Genomic DNA, 25,061 nt, shown 5'->3' with positions numbered 1-25,061 from the left:
CCTTTGCTTCAACTGAGGACAACTCTGAAGCTCCAGAGCTTCTTGTAGGATGATCTGGGGCAACGGCTGTAACTGCATTGAACTTCAACCTCTCTCTCTGCCTAATCCTGTTTTCCTCACTTCCCCACAATAAGCTTCCCTGAAGCCACTCCCCAACGAACTTCCTGCATGCAAATCTCCACCTCAGAGTTGGTTTCCCGGAGAAATGCAACCTGTGACAATATTCTTTTCCACTACCCATGAGACATTCACTATAATTGACTATGTATTTGGATGCAAAGAAAATCTCAACAAATTCCTTCAAAAGAAGAACAAAGAGACTGCCTTCTCTGACCACAGTACAACACCCACCCACCGCCTACACACACACGAACATCTTTTGAGTTCAAGTGCTGTGCATGTAGCAGACACCTACAAGAAAATATTTTAATGAACATAGTGAGTTCCAAATAAAAGTGGGTAGAGAATAAGTTCTTATGAAGCAGTTTAATCAAAGTGAGTCACTTTAAAGTTTTCCCCCTAATCTGAAACAAAAAGGAAAGGAAAATAAGTACTCACCTTTCATTCACCTTTCATAATTTTACAAAGTACATCTGTTTTCACAGAATGGCAGCTTACCACCGTGTAAGTAGAGTAGGTGTTTAGTATTGGGTACTTCATTCCCAGGAAAATTATGGAGAACAGAATGAAAGTAATGAATATGAAATAAAATATAAAGTCATCCTTATTTCCTAGTTTATCAAAATGTTTTTCTTAAACTTGATACACTTATAACTGACATTTGATAGGAACCTTGGAAGTAAGACTTAAGTAAATAAATAAACCCGTGCCTTTAAAATTGCTTAAGCGATGGAATCACAGGTGTGAGTGCTGATCAGCGTCCTTGCACCACACGCTACACCTGTCGTAATTTTTGGTGATTTCCATATTCATACGGGTAATCCATTCCATACCTTACCTTTCCATCTGTTGTCCTCCTTTCTTCTAACCTTCTCGCCCTCCACCTGACCTCAGCCATGGTTATATCTTAAAACTGGTCATTATAAATATCTATAACCCCCTCTCTGTGCACCTCCAGTAATTCCAATTTCAAGTATCCTATCTCTTAACTTTCCAGCTCATTTCTTCTAACACACCGATTTCCATAATCATTCCATCCCACTAGGAGCTCTAATCCATTGATCTACCTTTTCATTGTCTCTAACCCCCCCTCCCCCCCCAGGGCCTCACTTACTTTCGTCCTCAGTTAAAATTTTTTTTTGTCTATCATTATCATAGTTTCCTTACATATACTTTCAACCCCCTTACCCCTCTCTCATTTTGTTGTTTTGTCTCGGTAAAACCCCAACCCTCATTAAATCCAGCTTTCTGCCTAACCTTTGCCTGCACCCATGACTGGAGAACACTCAGCTGTCCTGAACGATCTCCCTTTACGTTCATGATCACTAACCTCGAGAGGGCCCTTAGTGCTGCTGAGGAGTCACATTCATTTTTCTAGTCCGTTCACTCTTCTGCTCTCTTAAAATGTCTCGTACCTCCTTTTCTCTCCTCAGATCCCCAAAACCTCTTCCCCATCCTTCCTCTCAGCTGGTGACAATCTTGCTGACTTTTTCACTGGAAAATAGAATGAGTCAAAAAAATAAAGTCTAGAGGGAACTTTAGAGATGTTCTATATCTTGTTTAAGATGGTGATTACTGAGTATCTACATTTGACAAAATTCATGGGGCAGTGCACTTAAAACCTATGCATGCTATCCTATGTAAGTCATATCTCAATAAAAATTAAAAATAGAGAAAGAACGTCCATAAGTTCCAGCCACTACATAAACCCACATAGCTATAACTGGGCCCATTTACTGTCTTGATGCTCAGGGTGAATGTTCCACACTCTTAGATATAAGGCCAACTCCTCTACTTAGTCACTTGCTTCCATCACTCCAGCAATTCTCTCTTCTCCTTTCTGTTTCATCAGTTTTTCCCTTTGTTGGATGATTCCTATCAGCCTGGAAAGGTATTATTATTTCTCCCACTTTAAAACAGCATCCCTTCCCCCTCAAAAAAAAAAAAAAAAAACCCTCTTTTTTCTTTAATATCTTTATTGGAGGATAATTGCTTTACAATGTTGTTAGTTTCTGTTGTACAACAAAGTGAATCAGCTATAAGTATACATATATCCCCATATCCCCTCCCTCTTGAGCCTCCCTCCCATCCTCCCTATCCCACCCCTCTAGGTCGTCACAAAGCATCGAGCTGATCTCCCTGTGCTATGCAGCTGCTTCCCACTAGCCATCTGTTTTCCATTTGGTAATGTATATATGTCAATGCTACTCTCTTACTTTGTCCCAGTTTCCCTGTCCTCCCCTGTGTCCTCAAGTCCGTGCTCTACATCTGCATCTTTATTCCTGCCCTGCCACTAGGTTCATCAGTACCATTTTTTTATATTCCATATATGTGCATTAGCATATGGTATTTGTTTTTCTCTTTGTGACTTACTTCACTCTGTATGACAGACTCTAGGTCCATCCACCTCATTACAAATAACTCAGTTTCGTTCCATTTTATGGCTGAGTAATATTCCATTGTATATATGTGCCACATCTTCTTTATCCATTCATCTGTTGATGGACACTTAGGTTGCTTCCATGTCCTGGCTATTGTAAATACAGCTGCAGTGAACATTGGGGTGCATGTGTCTTTTTGAATTATGGTTTTCTCAGGGTATATGCCCAGTAGTGGAATTGCTGGGTCATATGGTAGTTCTATTTTTAGTGTTTTAAGGAACTTCCATACTGTTCTCTATAGTGGCTGTATCAACTTACATTCCCACCAACAGTGTAGGAGGGTTCCCTTTCTCCACACCCTCTCCAGCATTTAATGAAAAACCCTCTCTTGATTCTACTTCTCTCTCCAGTTACTGCTCCATTTTTCTCCTCCCCTTTGCAGTAAAATTCCTCAACATAGTTGCCTGTATTCACTTTTGCCCGTTCTTCCTCTCTCATTCTCTCTTGAAACCAACAATAATAAGTCTTTAGCTTTTCTCCACTCCTCTGAAACTGCTCTCGTCAAGGATATCAGTGACTCCACGTGGTCTACGTGGTCTAGTGGTCAGTTCTCAGTCTTTAACCCTATATGACTTTTTTTTTTTTTAAATTTATTTTCTTTTTGGCTACATTGGGTCTTGCTGCGTGCGGGCTTTCTCTAGTTGCAGCGAGTGGGGGCTGTTCTTCTTCGTTGAGGTGTGTGGGCTTCTCCTTGCTGTGGCTTCTCTTGTTGTGGAGCACGGGCTGTAGGCACGCAGGCTCAGTAGTTGTGGTTCGCAGGCTCTAGAGTACAGGCTCAGTAGTTGTAGCACACGGGCTTAGTTGCTCTGTGGTATGTGGGATCTCCCTAGACCAGGGATTGAACCTGTGTCCCCTGCATTGTAAGGCAGATTCTTAACCACTGTGCCACCAAGGAAGTCCTAAACTTATATGACTTAACAGCAACATTTGACACTGTTGATAACTCTCTGTCCTTGACATTTTTCTTCACTGTCTTCTAGGAAAGGATGATGCTGCGTTTCTTCTTACCAAGCTGGCTGTTCCTTCTCACCAAGCTGGCCGTTCCTTCTCAGTCTTCTTCTTTGTTCATCTCTCCTCATCTCCTTGACTTTTTAATGACATGGTGTCCCTGTGCTTCCTCTCCTTTGTTTATACTCACTGCCTTCATGATCTCGTCTAACCTGTAACTTTACATACCATATATATGCTATTGACCCCCAAATTGTTATTTGCAGTGTGGAACACTCCTCTGAACTCTAGACTCAGCCAATCATGTATTTGACACCTTCACTTGGATGTCTAATAGGCAACCCAAACTTAATGCATTCAAAACCAAAATCTGGGGGACTTGCCTTACCAGATGAAGACTTATTATAAAGTTATAATAATTAAGACAGTATAGATGTAAAAATAGACAAAAAGTCCAATGGAATCAAATAGCAAACCAAGAAACAGACCCATACATCCAGGGAAACCTTTTATATAACAGAGCTATCATTGGAGATTGCGGGGGAAAGAGAGAAATAACTCAATAAATGGTGCTAGGGCAATTAAATATCCATATGGGAAAAATGAAAATGGACATCTTCCTCACATGATAGCCAAAGTCCGTTCTAGGTGGATCAAGAACTTAATGTGAAAGGCAAAACTTTAAAGATTTTAGAAGACAATAGAGATGAGTATCATTATGCACTTGGAGTAGGGAATAATTCCTTAAGAAACAAAAAGCACAAATCGTAAATGAAAAAATTGATAAATTTAATTTCATTAAATTTTAGTATTTCTGGTCATCAGAAAACATAAAGAAAACTCAAAGACAAGCTACATATTGGGAAAAGATATTTGCATCATATATAACTGACAAAAAATTAGAATTCAGAATGTATTAAGAATAACAAAAAGAAAAAGAATAACCCAATAGAAAAATGGAAAAAAGTCAAGAATAGGCATTTTACAGAAAAGGATATATATGAAAAGACACTCAATTTCTTTAGTTATCAAGGAAATTCATACTAACACAATGAGATACCATTTCACACTTGCCTGATGGCAAAAGTAAGAAGTCAACCACTATCAAATGCTGGCTTTGATATGGATAGTGGGAATTCTTGTGCATTGATGGTTGAAGGCAAATTGTTACAGCCATTTAAGAAAATAGTCTGACAGTACTTAGCAAAACTGAATATGTATGTGCCCCCAAGATTCCAGAAAAACTCTTGCACATGTGCACCATGTACAAGAATGCTTGTAGCAGAATTGTTTGTGATCATGTGTGTGTGCGAGCGTGAGCGTGAGTGTGAGCGTGTGTGAGCTAGAGAGAGAGAGAGGTGGGAGGACAGAGAGGTAGGGAGAGAGAGAGAAGAAATTAATTGAATGTCAATCATCAGGAAAATGGATAAAGTATGCTCTATCATACATTGGAATATATATGGTAATAAAAACAAAGGAATTAGAGTTACACATATTTACATGGACAAATATGAAAAACAATGCCTTGAAAACTAAGTAAAACAAGGGAATCTTTAAGTAAAATTGATATTAATGGTAACCTCTGGGTGGAGATAGGGATGGGATGGAATGAAGATGGGGCACACTGGGGCCTTGAAAGTTATTGTAATATTATTTTAATTCAGCTTAATAGTGGGTACACAGGTATTTGTTTCATTATTATTTTTAAATATTCATGTGTAGTAAATGCCTTTTTTGTATGTATAATATATTTCAAAATTAAAATAGGATTTTAGAAAATTTTTAACTTAGAAAAACAAAGACTATTAAGTAGGTCATTGATACTCCCACATCTTCAATTTTTTTAACCTCTTGTTTCTTTTACCCAAAATTTTATGAGTCATTTGTAACCATTTTTTCCCCCTAAATGTGAGATAGCACTAAACTGATACAACTGTAACATTTTAAAAAGTCTTTTGCAATCAGTGCCATCAAACTAGTTCATTTTAAATTAAATTGTTAAGATCTCTATTGTCTTTATAAAATACAAGTTTTTCACAGTAATGAACTGGGTTCATATTTATGTGATTCCCATAATCTGTTGATAAAAAGAGATGTAATTATTATTGCCCTCAACATAGATTAGAGTGGACTTTACATTGGGCCAGAGAAAAAGCTTTCTGAGTGAACTGAGAATTTTCATTGCTCATTTTTCATGCATTCATCCTGTTTCCAGGAAAAATCATTACCAGCAATGTATACATGTACATGTAATGAATAATTAATGAAAGTATTTCGTACAGCTGGTGATTTTTTTTTTAAATTGACACTACATGGCTGACTTTAATCTATATGTGAATGTGTATTTATTTAATAGGAAATTGCCCGGCATTTACGCCCTGGAACCCTCCGAGCAATCTTTGGTAAAACTAAGATCCAGAATGCTGTTCACTGTACTGATCTGCCAGAGGATGGCCCATTAGAGGTAAGATAAAGAAGGGTAAGCATCCTATTTATATTTCAAACTCATAAATAATCTCAGCAGGTCTAGTGTGTACGGAACCTTTTAATACTCTTGGATTACAGTGTTCTTTGGCCATCTGATAACTTCAGACTGCAACTTTAAAAGACCAAATTGTAAGATGCTGTAGTAATGGGGTAGTCTTCAAAGAACTAAGGTATTTTTCTGATTGGCATATAGTATGGTTTAAAGACTTAAAAAGTAAAAAGCTATAGCATTGATTAAATAATGTGAAATTTATTTAAAAATCAGGTAAAAACACCATTACCTTAGGTTTCTAGTCATGAGGATTTATCAATGAAATTGTGCAATGTGATAGCATTAAAAGTAATAGCTACCATTTTAACTTAGAAAAACAAAGACTATTTTGACTTTTTATATACCAGGTTCTGTAATAAATATGATAAATGCTTTATATAAATTATTTTTTTAATCTCCATAGCAACTCTAATAGGTTGGCATTATCATGTCTGCTTTATCAGAAAAATGAAATTGAGATTCAGAGAGGTTAAGTAACATCCTCAAACCAAACAGTTAATAGAGGACGAGGCTGTATTTTGACTTCTCATCTGTGTAATTAACATAAGAAACAATGAAAAGAATTATAAGAAGATATAAGTGAAAAATTGGTGTGGTTTGGGATTAAGAAAGTCATTTCACAGCCAAGGGAAGGAGACCTTAAAGAAAAGATTGGTATTTTTAACTTCTTATAGTTTAACTTCTTATAGTTTTGTGTCAGGAGGAGCTAAATGAAATTAAAAGACAAATGATAAATTTAAGTGATTAAAGCATGAATGACAGAAAAATGATTGATATCCTTAATACATATTTATTTTAGTGAGTAATATGTTTTATATCAAATCTATCAGTCTTTTTTTTTTTTTTGTATCTTTAAAGCCTTTCCCAATATTTCATTTTCATTTTCTTGCACTGAAATATTCAACTAGCCTGGAATTAATTTGCTGAATGGTGTGAGGTATGGATCTTGTCACAACATTGCTTATTAAATCCTTTTATTCTTTCATTGTTATTTCTCATTTATTGAATACTTATATACACCTGTGCCTGTTTCGAACTTTCAATTTTATTCTATTGGTCTGTGTCAGCAAGATACTATCTTTATTATTGTGGTTTATACTTTTAAAAAGTGTTCTTGGTCATTCTCTTAAATTTATTCCTCCAAATGAACTTTACATGAGTTTACCAAGTTCTTTAACGTAGCAGTCCCCAACCTTTTTGGCACCAGGGACCGGTTTAGTGGAAGACAATTTTCCCACGGACTGTGGGGGGAGGGGGAGGATGGTTCAGGCTGTAGGGCGAGTGATGGGGGGCGATGGTTCAGGCGGTAATGCGAGCTATGAGTAGTGATGGGGGGCGGCAGATGAAGCTTTGCAGGCTTGCCCACCGCTCACCTCCTGCTGTGCGGCCCAGTTCCTAACAGGCCTCGGACAGGTACCGGTCTGTGGGCCAGGGGTTGGGGACCCCTGCTTTAACCCACCCCACAAGATGCCAATGGAACCTTGACTGACATTACAGTGTGTTTATAAATTAATGTGGGTGTGACATAACTATAATAATAGTTCTCCAACTGCATATATGGTATGCCTCTTCTTTTATGCCTCTTTTTTTATATCTTAGACATATAGCCTATTAAATTTATTTCTGTGAGTTTTTGTTTTAGTTGCTATAAAGAGTGACTTTGCTAGCTCCATTAAGATTTTCTGTTATAATCCAAGATGTTAATCTGCTAAAATCTTATCCAAACTGCACCGTAGTATGAAATGTAGACATGCATACTTCTGAAACATAAAAATGTAACAAATGTTATTTTTATTACACAAAGGATTAAATATTTACTTTATACTTTAACCTATTTTATAAATATTCCCTTTACCTTCTGATAACTTAGGACCTATAGGTGAGGCTTGAATTCAGACTGTTGTTGCTCAGTGAAATTGAAAAATTATTAACCATGAATTTTATGCCCATTAAAAAATGTTACTGAAGGTATGCCTGTGATTTTGCTCATACAATTTGAAATAGATTATTACTGCCTGCAGTTTACAGAGCCATTTACTAAATGATTAAAATCTTTCTAACCAAACTGCACAGGAGACTTAATTGCAAATTAATGCCTGTGTGGTTCAGAGAATTAATCAAAAAACGGAAGTTGGAGCTCCAACAGCCTCCTTTCACCTTGCTGATGATTCATACTTGCTGTGCCCTGGAATAAGTCACTTTCCATGCCTCCCTTCTCTTATCAATAAAATGAAATTAAGAGTGCTGATACCATCAAGGGATGTTCTGTTAGTTAGGGATTAACTATTTGCAGATTGTCACTTAGCTTTACGTGGTAAAATTTTATTAAAACAAAACAAAACACTATGAAGCCCAAAGAGTTATCTGCTCATAGGTTTTTTTTTTTTAAACATCTTTATTGAAGTATAATTGCCTTACAATGGTGTGTTAGCTTCTGCTTTATAACAAAGTGAATCAGTTATACATATACAATATGTTCCCATTTCTCTTCCCTCTTGCATCTCCCTCCCTCCCACCCTCCCCTGCTCATAGGTTTTTAAAGTGACACAAGGACAAGCTCTCTGATCAGGGAAGCACTTTGTACTTAGATTTACTATTCATTAAAGGAACATCCTTTAGATGTAGAGTGACCATGAAATGCATCGCCCAATCTAGAATTAATCAGCCAGGATGTTAGGACAAAAGGTATAAAGAAGAACTGTCATCAGCACACTGGTGTCATGGGTTCCCTAATTATATGGCAAGAAGGGAAAGAAGGGAGCAACCTACTTCTCCTCTTTCTCATGTGATGTTTACTGACCTAGGTTTTTTGTGTCATATGTGTAGAGCTCAGAAGGTATGGTTTCCATTTATATTTTGTCACCATCCATGATTTTATTTACTTATTCTTACAGCAAACAGCTATAGAGTGTGTTTTACTTGCTAACATTGTGATAGGATTTCAAAATCAAGCAAGATATTTCCTCTGTCCTCAAAGAGCTCACAGAGTTTTAGAGGTCAAGGATCTTAGCATGAATATTGAAATCTGATTTCATTAGATGCTGTTGTTGTGACACAGCCACTTTTGTGGTTATAGGGAAAAATGACAGCATCTGTATAGTATGAGACATTCTAAGATGTTATTTTGCTGGTAACATGCACTGAGACTCTATTGGTAGTAATTATGAAGATCTTAAATTTGTGCTTTAGAGAAAGCATTAATGGAAAAAAATGTTTAGCTTAACTTGTAATAAAGAAATATTCGTTTTCCACTAATGGAAAAGAATTTTTAAAGTATCAGTGCCCACTTCTGGTAAGGTTACAGCAAAATGGATACCCTCATATTGCTGGTGACAACTATGTGGCAGCAGGTATTGAAAGCCATGGGGTTTTTCCATACACGTTGTCCCAGAATTCTACTTCTTAGAATCTCACCAAAGGAGTAGGAATAGCAGCAGGACTACTAAATGGAAAGTTTTCTGCACAGATGTTCATTTAAGAAATATTTGTGGTAATTAAAATTGGAAATAGAGTGCATGTCTAAAGATATATCTGATGTTCTTTCCTCTGATTAGGCTTCCATGGCACCCATAGTCTGCATCGGAGGTCCATCTGTGTGTTTTCATAGCACTTTGCTTTCCTCTAATACAGTAGTGTAGTCAAGAGTCAACATAGATCTGTACTCCAGGGTGAGTTACTTATTTCATTGTGCCTAGGACTCCTCATTCTGTAAAAGGAAGATGATAGCAGTGCCTGACCTTTCAGATGCATAGTGTCTAGCACATAGTAATTGCTGAACAAATGATAACTATTATATTAGTATTATTACAGCACATTTTATTTGCTTGTACATATTTCCCCATGAGACTTAGTACTCATAGGGAAGAGATCCTGTCTTGCCTGGCCTATAAAAACTCTTTAATAAGTCATTTTTGAAAGAAAAGACAGAAGAGTTTGGTTAAATAAATTGTAGTTCATGTACTCAGTACAAGAGTATGTAACCTTTTTTCTTTAAGGTTGATAATGAAGACTCTATAGCAGTGGTTTCTAGCCTTGGTTGCATGTTAGAATCACCTGAACAGTTTTTAAAATACTGATGTCCAGACCCACCTTTAAAGATCCTAATTTTTTTTAAAAAGTAATTTCAAGCTTAGTATACAAAACTTTTTAAAAATAAATGTCTGGGATTAAGTTGCCAACATAATGTCCCATTTTTCTGAGTACTTTAGTGTGTATTTTTTAACATGAAGGGACATTTTCCTACATAACCACATTACAAGCATCTAAATTAGGAAATTAATGTTGATACATTACCACTATTGAATCTTCAAACTCCATTCAAGTTTTGCCAGTCAATAACCAATGGATCTTTAATAGCAAAAGGGTTCAGGTCAGAATCATGCGTTATATTTAGTTTTCCCCTTACTTTCTTACAGTCTAGAGCAGTTCCTCAGATTTTCCTTGACTTTCGTGACCCTGACAACTTTGAAGATAATAAGTAGAGATTCTAATTTAATTGATTCATTCATTCCTTTGCTCATCAGAAACTTTTCTAGATGGCTTCCACCTACAGTTCTAACAAGATACTGACATATTTATTTTATTGTATGGCATATATTCTTCATGCAAAGTCATTTGTTGGCTTTCCATTGTCCATGAAAATGTGTGATGCCTTTTTGATGTTGTGACTCCGCATTGTGTATGCCTCCCCTCTATCCCCTTCAGCATTAGTCCTCCTCTCACCCATGTCACTGATGATACTTCTGAGGGTCAGTTTTACTTTCTCCTTGCTTTCTTTATCTCTCCCAAAGCTTTATTGAAAAAATATATATATTCCTCTGCCTTTCATTTTACTTCTGTAGTCTGTTCCCAGGACTGTCTTTCTCTGATTATCTTCAACACTTTACATGTACTGTAATTGAAATTCTCCAAGTTGCCTAATAGGTATATGGAAGAAAATTCAAGTATGTTTGAATTTTGAATTCTGTACACCAAAATGATACATCAGTCATTCATCCAGATATTTACATTTTTTTAAACTAAAAACAGCACTGGGGACACAGCAATAAACAGGGTATGCGTAGCTCTTGCCTTTACGGAGCTCACCTTCTAGGAGATAATAATCATAGTAATTGTTTTCTAGAATGATGAAAATATGGGTCTTTCCTCTGTTTTTCTTTTCCAAATGTTCTATAACTTGGTTATATCACTTCTGTGGTTGTGAAATAAAAATTTAAGAAACATATAAAATATTTAATTGTATGTATGACTAGTCAATCAAAACAAGTCTGAATTTGGATGTGTAATTATTTCTGCATTGATTCTTGTTCTGGTACACTCTAGAAAAAAAAGAATCAAGCATTTACCAAAAATAAACATAGGTGTATAGTGTATAAGATGATTGGACAGGCCTGGATTTCTTGGCTGTGGTTAGTGTAGGCCTCTGAACACTAATACTCATAATTTATCTTTAGTTTTAGTTTCTGTGTTGAACGAAGATTTATGATTTTTACTAGTACATTGTCCAAGAGGGAACAACTTGTACAAGGACAAGAGCAAATAGCTTTCTCTAAGAGATCTAAAAATAGTTTAGTAAGGCAGGGGTTTTGACCTTGACATGGAAAATGACAAGAGATAAGGGTTGAAAAACCAGCAAGGGCCTTGTAAAGTCATATTAAGACGTCTGAACTTTATCCAGAGGGCAATAGAAATGTTTTACGCAGGGGATTAGCACAATCATCGCTATGTTATAGGCGTCACTCTGGCTGCAGTGTGGAGAGCAAATCAAAGCGGGGTTGGGAGGGTGACAGACCAGGGAGAAGGCTATTAAGATAATTCAGGGAAAGATTCTGGTAGTCTGAACGGCTATGACAGTATGGATAGCCAGAAGCAGGAAGCTTCAAAAGACTTTTGGGGGGATAGACGTGACAGCCCCAGAGACTGATTGGATGTGAAGGATTAACACATCCAAGGAGAAGGAGACTAGATTAACTCCCATCTCCAAGTGAAGATGGTGGTACTCTGAGAGACTACCATCCTTGCGATGCTAAAATTTCTGGAAACCAAAGCTTTTTCATAAGTTTGAGGGCAAAGCGTAACCTGATCCTCCCTCGGTATCCACAGGGGATTGTTTCCAGGACACCAAAATCTGTGGATGCTCAAGTCCCTTATGTAAAATGGCATAGTATAATCCACCCTTCGTACCCGTGAACGCGGAACCCACATATATAATTTCTATATAACCCACTTAATGTGACTGTTCACACTGCTGAAGAAATATTAATGTATTAAATAGTGGGGGATCTTCCCAGATTCTTTGTATAATATATCCCAGGATGGTTGTGAGAACTACAGTTATCACTTCTGTGTTCCAGGCTTGAAAAAGGGGAAGAGCAGGGGGCAAAAGGTGGAAAATGCCAGCTCAGCCAGCACCCTCCTCCCCACCCACTTTAAAAAGCTTTTCCAGAAGCCCCAGCCAACAACTTCTGCTTATGATTTATTTGCTGGAATTTAGTTCTACAAGCACCCCCTTTTTCAAGGGAAGCTGGTAAATGGAGTTCTGTTAGTTGAGAATGATTAGTACCTCCAGCGAAATCAAGTTTCTTCTAGAATGCAGAAAGGGAGAACAAGCACTGGGGAGGTGACGAGCAGTATCTGCCATAGGAGGTCAACAGGGTAACAGGGGTGTTTAGCCAGGGACCGGATTTCTGGTAGAGTTGGCCCCTGCCCTTCCCTAGTACAGTCGTTCTCAAGCTCCTCCCCTGATCAGCAACATCTGTATCACCTGAGAACTTGGTGGGAATGAAATTCTCTGGCTCCACCATAGAGCTATGGACTCAGAAATTCTGGGGGTCAAGCCCAGGAATCTGTATTTTGATTCTGTTGCCCCTAATGTTTGAGAACCACTGCCCTAGTGCAGTGGTTCCCAGCTGATGGCATGCATCGATATCACCTGTGGAATTTTTAAAACTACATGAGCCTGGAGCTCCATCACAGAAGGTTCTGGGTTAAGTAGGTCTTGGATGAGCTTCCTGAATCTGTATTTTTTAATGTTGCAGGTGATTTTGATATAGCTAACAATTAAACTAGCATTTGGAAACCACTGCCCTTCAGACTTTTTGGAAAAAGTTGGTCATGATTCTGCTTTTGAGGGAAACCTAGACCCTGTGGGCAAGCCAGCAAAGGGATTATTTTGCTTGGAAGAATCAGTGAGAATTGGAAATAGGAACAACCTCTGAAATTTGAGGGGATCTGTAGCCTCTGTCAATGGATTCAGCTGCAGCCAAGGGTTATTACACTCCCAAGGGAGTCCCAGTCTCTGATTGGGGACATCTTTGGCTTCTCAGGAAGAAGGCAGCCATGACTTGGTTGAGGACCTGGGTTTCTTGGGGGAAGCCTCAATGTTGAGGCTGACAAAATGCCCCTCCAGGAGTAACTAGAGGCCTGGGGTACATGTGTGTGTACATGTGGGCATTGATTCGTGCTAAGGCTAACAAGGACAGAGGCCCTGGGTCTCTCACAGCTGAAAACAGTTCTCAGATCCTTCAAATCTGCACTCATAAATTAGCCTGGGCATGGGGTTCACAGTTGTGCCAGGAACTAAGTCATGTCTTTCCACCCTGCTGGTTGTGTAAGTGCCTTGAGGGCCTGGACCTCTCATAGATTTTTGTCTCTCTAGCTCCTGCCTACCATATTGCAGGCTTTTAGTCAATGTCTGTTGAGTCAGTGCAGGGGGAACTGGGAGAAGGTATCATGAATGGGGTCAGTGCACCTTCATCCCCCTTTCTCTCTTCATATGGCTGAAAAGTCACAGCCTGATGAGGGTGAGCCCTACTTTCAAGGGCCACATCCCACTATTCCCTCCACTTACCAGTTGTCAGAAAAGTCTGCTGCTGCCGGCATCTTCTATTGCTGACTGTGTATGCAGGTCAAACCTGATACATGTGCATGTGGAAAGCTGATGGTTTGCGCAGAATTTTCTTCCGTCTCAAACATAATATTTCAAAGTCTCTACATTAACCTTAAAAACATCCTGAAAATATAAGAAGCATTAGGCTATCAAATTATAATTCTTTACAGTCCAGTTAGTATTTCATCAGAATTGGTTATTTTCTCGGATAAAAGAATCTGTAAGGCACAATTTCACGTTCCCTCCTGTATCCTGCCATACGTGGAGCTCATGTTCCTTGCTAGATTACTTCAGTTACTTTCACCCCAGACAGTCCTCACACTATCTCAGTAATAAATGGCTCTCCAATATTTCCCTCATTTAGCATAGGTAGGAGTTTAATTTTTTATTCAAGACAGCGGATCTCTATTAATAAAGTGCTGGAATAATTTATCCTAAACAGTCGTAATACCTGTTTACTTCATGGAAATTTCTATAGACATTAATACTATAATAACCATGCAATCATTATAATGACTGAAATGACATTGCACAAAGGGAGTTCAAAGGTCCACAGGTCTTTCAGTTCCTCAGATACAGCCTCAGCTCCAACTTTCTTTAGATTGACTGACTTCTCATTCTGAAGAGTAATTAGCCTAATCACTTAAGGTCTATATTTAGCATTATTTTTCCCACTTTGAATAGGCACTTATAAAGTCATTCACTATAGACTCTAGGAAATAAATCTAGATTAATTCCTTTGGAAATATTGATTAATTAATAACTATGGCAAATCCATACAAAATAAATTAGATGAAGAATCACTGGACATTACAGGGGCATTTAAAAATCTCCAGGCATTTTGGCTCAGCACCTTTTCATCTTCCGTACCTAGTTGGAAAGTTGAGTGGTTCTCAAGCTTTAGCAGCAGCAGAATCCACTAGAGGGCTTTTTAAACACACAGATTGCTGGTCTATGCTCCAAAGTTTCTGATTCAGTAGATCTAAATCGCATTTCTAAAGAGTTTCCAGTTAACACTGATGCCATCGGTCCAGAGCCCCGCACTTTGAGAACCATTGCCTTAGGCCAAAAGTCACTGCACACGCATACTCTGTTAGGTCAAGTTGTTGTCTTGGTTAATTGTTCTCAGACATGGAATTTCAAAGACTAGGGACATTTCCAAAAATAAACCAAGCAATGAGTAACAGTAACAAAGCCCACATTGGGGATAGGCATAACAATCAACTTTAAAAAATTGACCAAATGAGGGTATTTTAAAAAATTGTTTCTGGGAATTCCCTGGTGGTCCAGTGGTTGGGACTCCACACTTCCATTGCAGGGGGCACGGGTTCCATCCCTGGCCAGGGAACTAAGATCCCATAAGCTGTGTGGCGTGGCCAAAAAAAAAAAAAAACTTGTTTCCCATCATCACCATCATTTTGTTTTGAAAGGACATTTAATTGCCAACATCATTTAATTGCACAATAATGGCCTGTCTCTTCAACCGGACAAATTTAGCTTTACTCAAAGCTCACTTTATTGCCATGACACACCAAGGGCATGGTAGTAGAAGCAGTCTGCTACAGGTACAGACAAAATGTGGTTGCATTTTCTGTAGATACTTTTAAAACAACAGTAGCATCCACTAAAAGTTTGTCTGCTTTTTATTTACCCTGTACAGGCAGTTCCAATGCCAGTAAGAAAATACTGTCCCCTCCTCAGAGCGGACTACTCCTGCCAGCCCTTGATTCATCACTGCTTTAGTGCCCTGATTTCTCCCATTTTGCTAGAGAGCAGTGACATGTCGTCCCGGCCCCATCCCATAGCACCTGCAGAGTGGTGACAGGAGCCACTGGGCTAAGTTACATGTGATGATGGAGCCTTTGGATTCCTAATTTTACTCAAACCCGATAGGAAAAACATGCATCATGTTTCTCAGGTCAAAGAGGAATATAAATTATTTCAGATTTCTGTAGTACTGAGTGATGATTATATGCATATTAAAGAAAACTGCACACATTTTAAAAACACATATAAAAACAAAAAGCAAAAAGCCTTTCTAATTTGTTTGGAGAGGTAGAGTCTTCTTCTAACACTTATACTACGTACGCTCAAATATGATGATACAGGTGTGAATGTAAAGAAAAAAAATCTTTACTTATGACTAGCAAAGGAAGAATAATCTAATTCAAAGTAGAAAGCCAGAGATTTTTCTTATAACATTGAGTCTTTCAACATCATGTGGAGAATTAAAAGATAATTTTCTCTTCTTAATCCATGACTCATTTTTAAGTTAACTGAAACACATGTGCGTACATTTTATTCCATTCATTCGCTGATGATAATGTGCGATCATTTGATTAGGTATTATTTTGAGGACACAAGTATTATATAGTCCCAGCCTTTAAGGAGTTGAAGCGTTGGTGATATAGCGGTTAGCATAGCTGCCTTCCAAGGAATTGAAAATTTAGCTAGGAAAACAAGATAAATACACATATACAGTTAAATTGTAATATAAAATTAAACATCAGCATAAGAGAATGTGGTCAGGCAGTGAGAGCATGATGAAATGTCAGGAGCAGACAGTAAGTATGGTGAGAGTATAATGGAGAGCAGTGCAACTGTGGCTGAAGGGATCAGGGGAATTTCATTAATGAAATTGCAGTTGAGAAGGGTCTTGAAGAATAAGGCAGATTTTTATATGCAGAGAGGAAGAGGGAACGGCAGGCTAGTTTTGGGAGAACAATGAGTTACCCAAATCTAGTTAAAGTGGAGGGTTCCTTTAGTAGGTTACGGGAGATAAATTTGGAAATGTAAATTAGAGCTAGATTATGGAGGTTTCTGAAGGCTTTTTTTTCTGATGGCAATAATGAACATTAGGATTATGGTGATAAATATAGTAACTGCAGTTTACTGAGCAATATATACCAGGCACTATGCTAAACGGCTTCACTGCATTACCTAAAAACCTTATTGGGTAGCTTTTATTATCCCCTCTTTACATGTAAGGAGTGTGATGCTCCCATAGGTGAAATGACTTGGCCCCGCATCACACCACCAAATAAGTGGCCGAGAGCTGAAATTTAAACCTGTTTGTCTGAGTCCAGAACCAATACTTCTGTCCAGCAAACTGGTCAGCAATGGCAAAAAGGTTTCAATTCAGGTGCCAACCCTTGATTTATTATAAGATTGCAAGACCACAACTAAAGAGAAAAAGATATGCCATCGTGGAATACTAACGTCTGCCATAAGTGGAGGATGGGGGTTTGTTGGTATGTATGACACACAGTGGCTACTTAGGCTCTGGAAGCAATTAAAGGTTTCTGAATAGGGCAATGACCTGACAAAGTGGAGTTTCCAAAACTTTAACCAGGCATCAGAGTTTAAGTGAATAGATAATAGGAATAATAGAAGCATATGCTTTAATCATCCAGTATAGCAGTCTAAAATATTTATTTATTTACTTATTATTTTTTTAAATTGAAGTATAGTTGATTTACAATGTTGTGTTAGTTTCAGGTGTACAGCACAGTGATTCAGTTTTTATATATATATATGTATATATATATATATATGTGTATATATATATATATATATACATACACACACACACACACACATACATATATATATTCTTTTTCAGATTCTTTTTCCTTATAGGTTATTACAAAATATTGAGTATAGTTCCCTGTGCTATACAGTAAGTCCTTGTTGTTTATTTTATATATAGTAGTGTGTATATGTTAATCCCAAATTCCTATGTATCCCTCCCCCACTCTTTCCCCTTTGGTAACCGTAAGTTTGTTTTCTATGTCTGTGGGTCTATATCTGTTTTGTAAATATATTCTTTTTTTTTCCTTTAGATTCCACATATAAGTGATATCATATGATATTTGTCTTTCTCTGACTAACTACACTTAGTATGATAATGTCTGGGTCCATCCATGTCGCTGCAAATGGCATTATTTCATTTTTTTTCATGGCTGAGTAATATTACATTGTGTATATATACCGCATCTTCTTTATTCATCTGTTGATGGACATTTAGGTTGCTTCCTTGTCTTGGCTATCGTAAACAGTGCTGCAGTGAACATTGAGATGCATGTATCTTTTCAAATTAGAGTTTTCTCCAGATATATGCCCAGGAGTGGGATTGCAGCTCTATGGTAGCTCTATTTTTAGTTTTTTAAGGAACCTCCATGCTGTTCTCCATAGTGGCTGCACCAATTTACATTCCCACCAACAGTGTAAGAGGGTTCCTTTTTCCCTACACCCTCTTCAGCATTTATTATTTGTAGACTTTTTGATGATGGCCATTCTGACTGGAGTGAGGTGATACCTTACTGTAGTTTTGCTTTGCATTTCTCTAATAATTAGCAATGTTGAGCATTTTTTCATGTGCCTGTTGGCTATCTGTGTGTGTCTTTTTGGAGAAATGTCTGTTTAGATCTTCTGCCCATTTTTTGATTGGGTTGTTTGGTTTTTTTGATATTGATCTATATGAGCTTTTTGTGTAATTTGGAAATTAATCCCTTGTCAGTTAGTGGTCTAAAATATTTAGAAATATTCTTCTACTTCAAGTAATCATTTCTGCTTTACAGGGTACAATTCTTGGAATAATATCTATCTCCTCCACTAAATGCTATGCTTAATGAGAACAGTGGCCTTGCATTTTTTTTGTCATTGCTTACTTTCCCAGTGCTTAGGCACTCAATGCATTTTTCTTAAACCTAGTCATATTGAAAGTAATGATAACAATATTAAGCATTCACTTTCTGCCAGGTACCACGCTAAGTGTTCTCAGTACAGTGAGTACATCTGGCACCGGACTACCTGGGTTTAAGTTCAGCTCTGCCACTTACTAGCTGTTTAAGGAAGTTGCTTAAAATCTTGTGGCTCAATTCCCTCACCTTTAAGATGAACATAGTAATACTTATCTCCAAGGGTAGTTACAAGAAATAAATTAGTTGATATATGTAAATCAATAAGAATAGGAAGCATTCAATAAATATTATTAGTTAATATTACATTTATCATTATTATCATAATCTTTACCATTACATTTGGCTGTTGGAAAATAAATATATCAGAGTCAACAGGAAGACTATAAGTTTTGTTATGTTGTGCCCATTAAGTGTAAGTACTATTCGGCTCTTTCACAAACAATATCCCAGTTAAATTAAAACTACAAGGGGGGGGGGCTTCCCTGGTGGCGCAGTGGTTGAGAGTCTGCCTGCTAATGCAGGGGACACGGGTTCGAGCCCTGATCTGGGAAGATCCCACATGCCGTGGAGCAGCTGGGCCCGTGAGCCACAACTACTGAGCCTGCGCGTCTGGAGCCTGTGCCCCGCAACGGGAGGGGCCGCGATAGTGAAAGGCCCGCGCACCGCGATGAAGAGTGGCCCCCGCTTGCCGCAACTAGAGAAAGCCCTCGCACGAACCGAAGACCCAACACAGCCCAAAAAAAAAATAATAAATAAATAAATAAATAAATAAAGTAGCTATTAAAAAAAAAAAAAAAAAAAAAAAAACTACAAGGGGGAATTCCCTGGCAGTCCAGTGGTTAGGACTCAGCGCTTTCACTGCCAGAGCCCGGTTCGATCCCTGGTCTGAGAACTAAGATCCTGCAAACCGTGTGGCGGCGCGGCCGGGAAAAAAAAAAAAAAAGCTAATCCTCTAGGTATAATTTCACTGTCAGAAACCACTTACTTCTATTTTTACCAAATACAAAGCACATACAGATCTGGTTTCAAATAATACGTTTTTAAGTATAAATAAAAGAAGCCTTTCATTTTTAGTGTAGCTCTTTATGACTGAGTATCAGATTGTATTCCTTTGCAAGCAATCCAAAGGTCAGTACCCAGGTGCTAGCTAGCCTCAGTGCCATAGCAGCTAAACTTGGTCCTCTTTGTTTTTTTGTTTTCCAACCTCTTGTCTCATTGTATAAACTCTGTCGTCTACCACCTGGCAGTAAAATGAAACTCATGGATGATTCCTTTTTTAGCTGAGGTTTGAGAGGCCAAAGCTAGATAAGCCAATAGCGATGGAGTGAGAATACACACTTTATCTAGACAAGCAAAACTTCCCTTTGCCGACTCTGTTAAAAGCACAACATTGTAAATCAGCTATATTCCAATAAAAATTTCAAAAAATTAAAATGTCCTTCCATTCCCACTGAGTGGTGCTTGTCTCTAGTTTGTAGCCCTTCACCGTGATGATCTTCAGTTATGTTGACGTATGAAGTTGAATGAGTATGGTCAATTCTTGGTCATTTACCAGAATGGAGAAATGAAGAGGTTAGCAGGGGCACTTGAAATCTAGAGAGAGACCAGCAACCATTTGTCTATTAAGTGCAACCTGTTCACCATGTGACATTTAACTTTTTTGGTAATATATATCCAAGTGGAATATTTGCTCTTTTGCTCTTAAGTTTGTTATTTTTAGCCATCTTCTTATAGAGCACAAAAATACTTGTTGTGGACTTAAAGTAAATATGTTACGATCAAATGAACGCGATTAAGAATTATGAAGGGACCCAAATAAGTCACAAACTAGAAGTTAAAAGACTGACTCATCCCAGAATTATAATCCTCTAGTGATAGAAATGTGTAGCTAAAATAGTAACCTCTCTGAATTAAATATTATTTAAAACTAATAAATAAATATGCTCACTGCTACTCTTATTTCCAGTAATCCTAGAGTCAAAAGAACTTCCAGAATAGCATTGGCATGGTGTCTACTATGTGTACAGGCATCCTGTAAAAGAAAAAAGGTACCAAGCCCAGCACTCATAAGGGTTTCATGGCTCTGATCCTGATCTCAAGTAAGGGAAACAAAGTGCTCTTTTTAACTGGAGATATTTGTGTCTTCACTAGCACATCTGATGTTGCATTCACATTAGTACCTCCAAAGGCTGCCTGGTCGCCTCATTTCCCTGACTCTGAAAGAATGAGGAGGAAAGTATAATCATCCATTCATTGTCCTTTGCTCTCTGCAGTTTGACCCTGAACTCTTCTTGTCTTTGGTCTGCATGATCCTTCATTTTTTTAGCCAGTGACTAAGCATGATCTGAGTTAATAAGTAACTCTCAGGTGACTAATTGAAGGTCCTTAGAGAGGGCCTAGAAAGGAGCCTAAAACATTGTTGAGTTAATCAAATTCATCCTCTTTTTCATTCATAAAATATTACTACTACCCCCACTTTGGTGTCAGAGGAAAAGTTGCTAAACCCACTACTGTTCTTTGCCCATTAGACAGTTATGGACATTTCTGTTTTAATAAGAGAGAAAACAGAGGAATAATCTAACAGAAGGAAAATATTCCTCCTAATGTTTTCAAGAACAAATGTATTGAGATTCTGCAGGTTATAGAAAGCTTTTCAAGAAACCTGAAAGGACTTTAATCTTCAAACGTCAAATACCTCCACTATCACATAAATACTAATGTTGTGTAAGCAATTTCCTGTGACAATTCTGTAACTTTCTGTGAAAGAATGACAATGGTAGCTATTTCCTGTTCTCCTTTAACCTGAACATTCCTTTACCCACAAAGGTAGCAACTAGACAACATGGTGAAAATATCTTGTTCACAGCAAAGTCGCACATTCTTTTCTTGCTGCATGTATAGATGAAATCCAAACTACTATAGTTATTTTTTTTTTAAATCTTATATTGGACAAATCTTTATGTCATAATGAGTTAAGAACTCAGTACAATCATGTTTGTAGCTAATTTTAAAAGATACCTATGTTATGAAATTTATTTGTATTAACTCCTTTGTGTCATTTGCTTATTAATTTTGTATTTTTATGTATTTATATGGTGTCAATATTAACTAGCTTCAGGGGGTACTTACTGTGTGCCAAGCATTGTTCTAAGTGTGTTACACGCATTAACTTATGTATCTCTCAAGGATGTAAATGTTACTACCTCATTTGCAGATGAGTAACTGAAGCACAGAAGGGTTAAGCAACTTTCCCAGAGTCACACAGCTAGAGCATAGCAGAACTGAGATTGAATCCAGGCAGTCTGGGTCCAGAATTTACACTTTCTAACTTCACCACCTTTATATTACAATCTTAAATGTAATGAGTATTACTTCTATAGAGTTCGCGATGGAATGATGGGTGAGAGCAGAAAATTAAGCTTGGGGGAAGACTATTTGGCCTCCATCAATAATTAGGATAATTGGATATTTACTTATGTTTTATCTTCATTAACTTATATTTTTATGCATGAACTTGTCCCCCCTCAGTTTTAGATGAAAAATTAAAATTACTTATTCCTCAAAAAACGCACAACCAGCAGGCTGCTTACATTGTCAGCAGGGCTTTGGCAGAACTCTTGGTTAATTCATACGTGATTATTGATAAGCACATTCGTTTTTGCTTAATTCATACAGAATGCCTATGTAGGTGCCCCCAGATCATTGCAGCATCCAAATTTCTATCTCATAATGTAGGAATAGGCTAGGAAGTCTGCCTTAGAAAATATGGCTGATTCTTTGAAAAACCACAGATTTGTTTATTATTTGAGACAAATGTGCAGCACTGGGTGTGTTTTTCTCCCAATAATATGAAATACTGTCTCTCTCTGCTTCCTTCTTCCCTTTTCTCCCTGTCTCGACCATACTCTCGTATTTCACCACATTTTAGTTCGTATCACTTACGTTTTGCACTGTGTACCCACAACTGTGCTGGACACCATTTTTGTTTCTAAGGGTTTTAAAATTTTCTTTCTTCCTACATAATTCAATTTGTTGTTGTTGTTGTTGTTTTTAAATTCAGCATAAATGACAGCTCCCATCTTTGTTGTAAGCCCACTCTTGTTTGGTGTTTTTCTCTCTTTGTTACTGCTCCTGGCATTTTGTATACAAAACATAGTCTGCTCCATCAGTGATATCTCTCATTCTCCCAGCGGTTTGAGTGGCGTGGGGGCTGGAATGAGGCTGAGAGAGGAAATCAGCATATCACCTCTCAGCAGGGATGAGGGGGTGTTAAAAGATCGTTATTCTCTGAATCCTCTGATAATGCTTCCATCCCTTGCCTCCACCCCCCAACCCCATGCTGCAATATCTGACTTATGACAGCCCGTGAATCTGGCATAAGAGAGGAGTTCTAGAGCCAGTGAAACAGGAATGTGTGAATTGGCCATCTCATTGGAGCCTTCCCAGTCACATTCTGCATTATGCTCATAGTCTATTGTGTCACGAATGGTCATCCTTCCAGTGATAACTACTGGTCCCCTTTGGTATCAACTGTAGAATTACAGATACCTTATCTGTTGGGTAAATGAATAACAACTGCAGGTTTAAAACAGCAAAACTAATTTCTTTGCTTGGAATATCAGTGTACATAACTTTCTGTGCAAAGTTCTCCTTTTTGCTTGTTATACATTAACTTTTTGTTACCGTACAGTCACCACCTGAGTGCTGAACTCTGCAGCTTACTATTCATGGGGCAATGAGAATTGTAAAACGTTGTGCAGCAGTAGCACGTAGCATGGTACTGAACCTTTCCATGAGGGCGTCGTAATGATACATTTTCTGAGTATTACCTTCAAACTATTTTAATAAAGAATCCATTGTTCTATTGGTTGTATGATGATTTTCTGTAATGGACACCCATACGGACACTGATACCTTAGACTAGATATTTTTTTAACAGTAAAATAACTTTGTTATGCGTCTTTTGTGTTAATAGCCTTTGTTGACGATTATACATTGTAGATTTTCAATTTATTTATTAGTATTCTAGTTTGTCCTCTCAATTGAGGGATATTATCTGTGGGTTCTCTTAGCTCTTCTACTATTGTTCTTCAACAGTTCAGATTAACATATATTTATTGAAGACCTGTTTGTGTCATTCACTGTTCCAAACACTGGGGTGCGGGGAGTTGGGGGGTTTAAGACGTGGTCCCTACACTCAAAGAATTTAATTCTCCAGGAAAGACTATAATTTTGACATTAGGAAGTAAATGCTAAGAGGCTGATCTCTACCAGGTGTCATGGTAAAGAGGTACCCATTTCCCAGCATGGGAGTCAGGTGAGGCTCCTGGAAGATACAAGCTTCGTTCCAAGTATTGGAGGATATGTTAAAAAGAAAAAGTGAGAATGGAATTCCAGGAAAGGAAGTGGTGTATATTCTGGGAAACCACACGGACTGTGATATATTACAGTTTAAAATAATATTAGAGAATGGCAGGTGAACTTGGAAAGGTATCAAAGGATCAAGTCAAATCAAGTCAAAAGGATCAAGAAAAAGTCATTTTATGCCCTGTTTAAGCACTTGAAATTTATTCATAGGGTTAGTCCATGGACTAAGTGCCTGAGATTGTTCATAAAATGTTGTGAATGTATCCATTTTCTTGAAAAAAGTGTCCAAAGCTTTTAAGTATTCCACGATCCAAAAATTAAGAATATTTGCACTGAAAACTTTTAAGTGAATGACCATATTGTTCATTAATTAGAATAAAGCATCACCATACCCATATTTCACATCATAAGAAATTTGATGTACAGAACTATGTCAGTTCAAAGATTAGAGTTGCCAGGAAGACTCCTACATATAGCCCAAACAAAACCATAAATTTATTCATTAAACAAATATTTAATTGAAACATACTCTTAAATCATTTGTCCTGGCATCATGGAAAATTTTCCAGCCTTCTCCAGTGAGAGTGTCAGGTCTTGGTAACAATTATTCATAAATGGGCTATGACACTGCAGTAGGCACTCAGGAGACAGTAAAAGCAAAAGAGACGCTGGCCCTTTTCAGAGCTTAGAGTCTAATGAAGAAAGCAGACATTAATCAGATAATCACAAAAAGAAATGAGCGAGTTCAAAATGTCATCAGTGCTGTGTAGTAAAAGAAAGGATGAAATGTAATGGGGGAACCTGATGTAGAAGGGAGATTAGGGAAGGTTTTCTTAAGGAAATGACACTTGAACTGAGATCTATCGTAATGAGTTAAGCGTCAGCTAGGGAGGAAAGTAAAAGGAACCCCAGAGTCTAAAGCTCTGATGCAGCAAAGTGCTTGGGCCGTTTTAGGAAAGGAAAAAAGGGATATAAAGTGCATTGGGGAGAATAGTGTGAGATGACCCTGGAGAAATAGAGGTTGGGACATGCAGGGCCTAGTGGGCTATTTTATT

At 37.8% G+C, this 25,061-nt stretch overlaps 1 protein-coding gene across 4 annotated transcripts in view; it reads left to right on the top strand.

Annotated features, from left to right (window-relative positions):
• Positions 1–25,061, top strand: part of NME7 (NME/NM23 family member 7) — a 247,760-nt gene that overhangs the window by 189,886 nt on the left and 32,813 nt on the right. For 3 of the 4 annotated variants that reach the window (XM_007172481.2, XM_007172480.3, XM_057549368.1), the window contains one exon: positions 5,866–5,973. In XM_007172481.2, coding sequence (XP_007172543.1) covers positions 5,866–5,973 — 108 coding nt within the window. Of the gene's footprint in view, positions 1–5,865; positions 5,989–25,061 lie in introns of all 4 variants that reach the window. The other variant, XM_007172482.2, reaches the window with a different exon arrangement.

The sequence above is a fragment of the Balaenoptera acutorostrata genome, chromosome 1 (genome assembly GCF_949987535.1).
Source record: "Balaenoptera acutorostrata chromosome 1, mBalAcu1.1, whole genome shotgun sequence".
NCBI lineage: Eukaryota > Metazoa > Chordata > Mammalia > Artiodactyla > Balaenopteridae > Balaenoptera > Balaenoptera acutorostrata.
The sequence above is the reverse complement of the archived record's forward strand: the minus strand, read 5'-3'. Positions and strand labels throughout refer to the sequence as shown.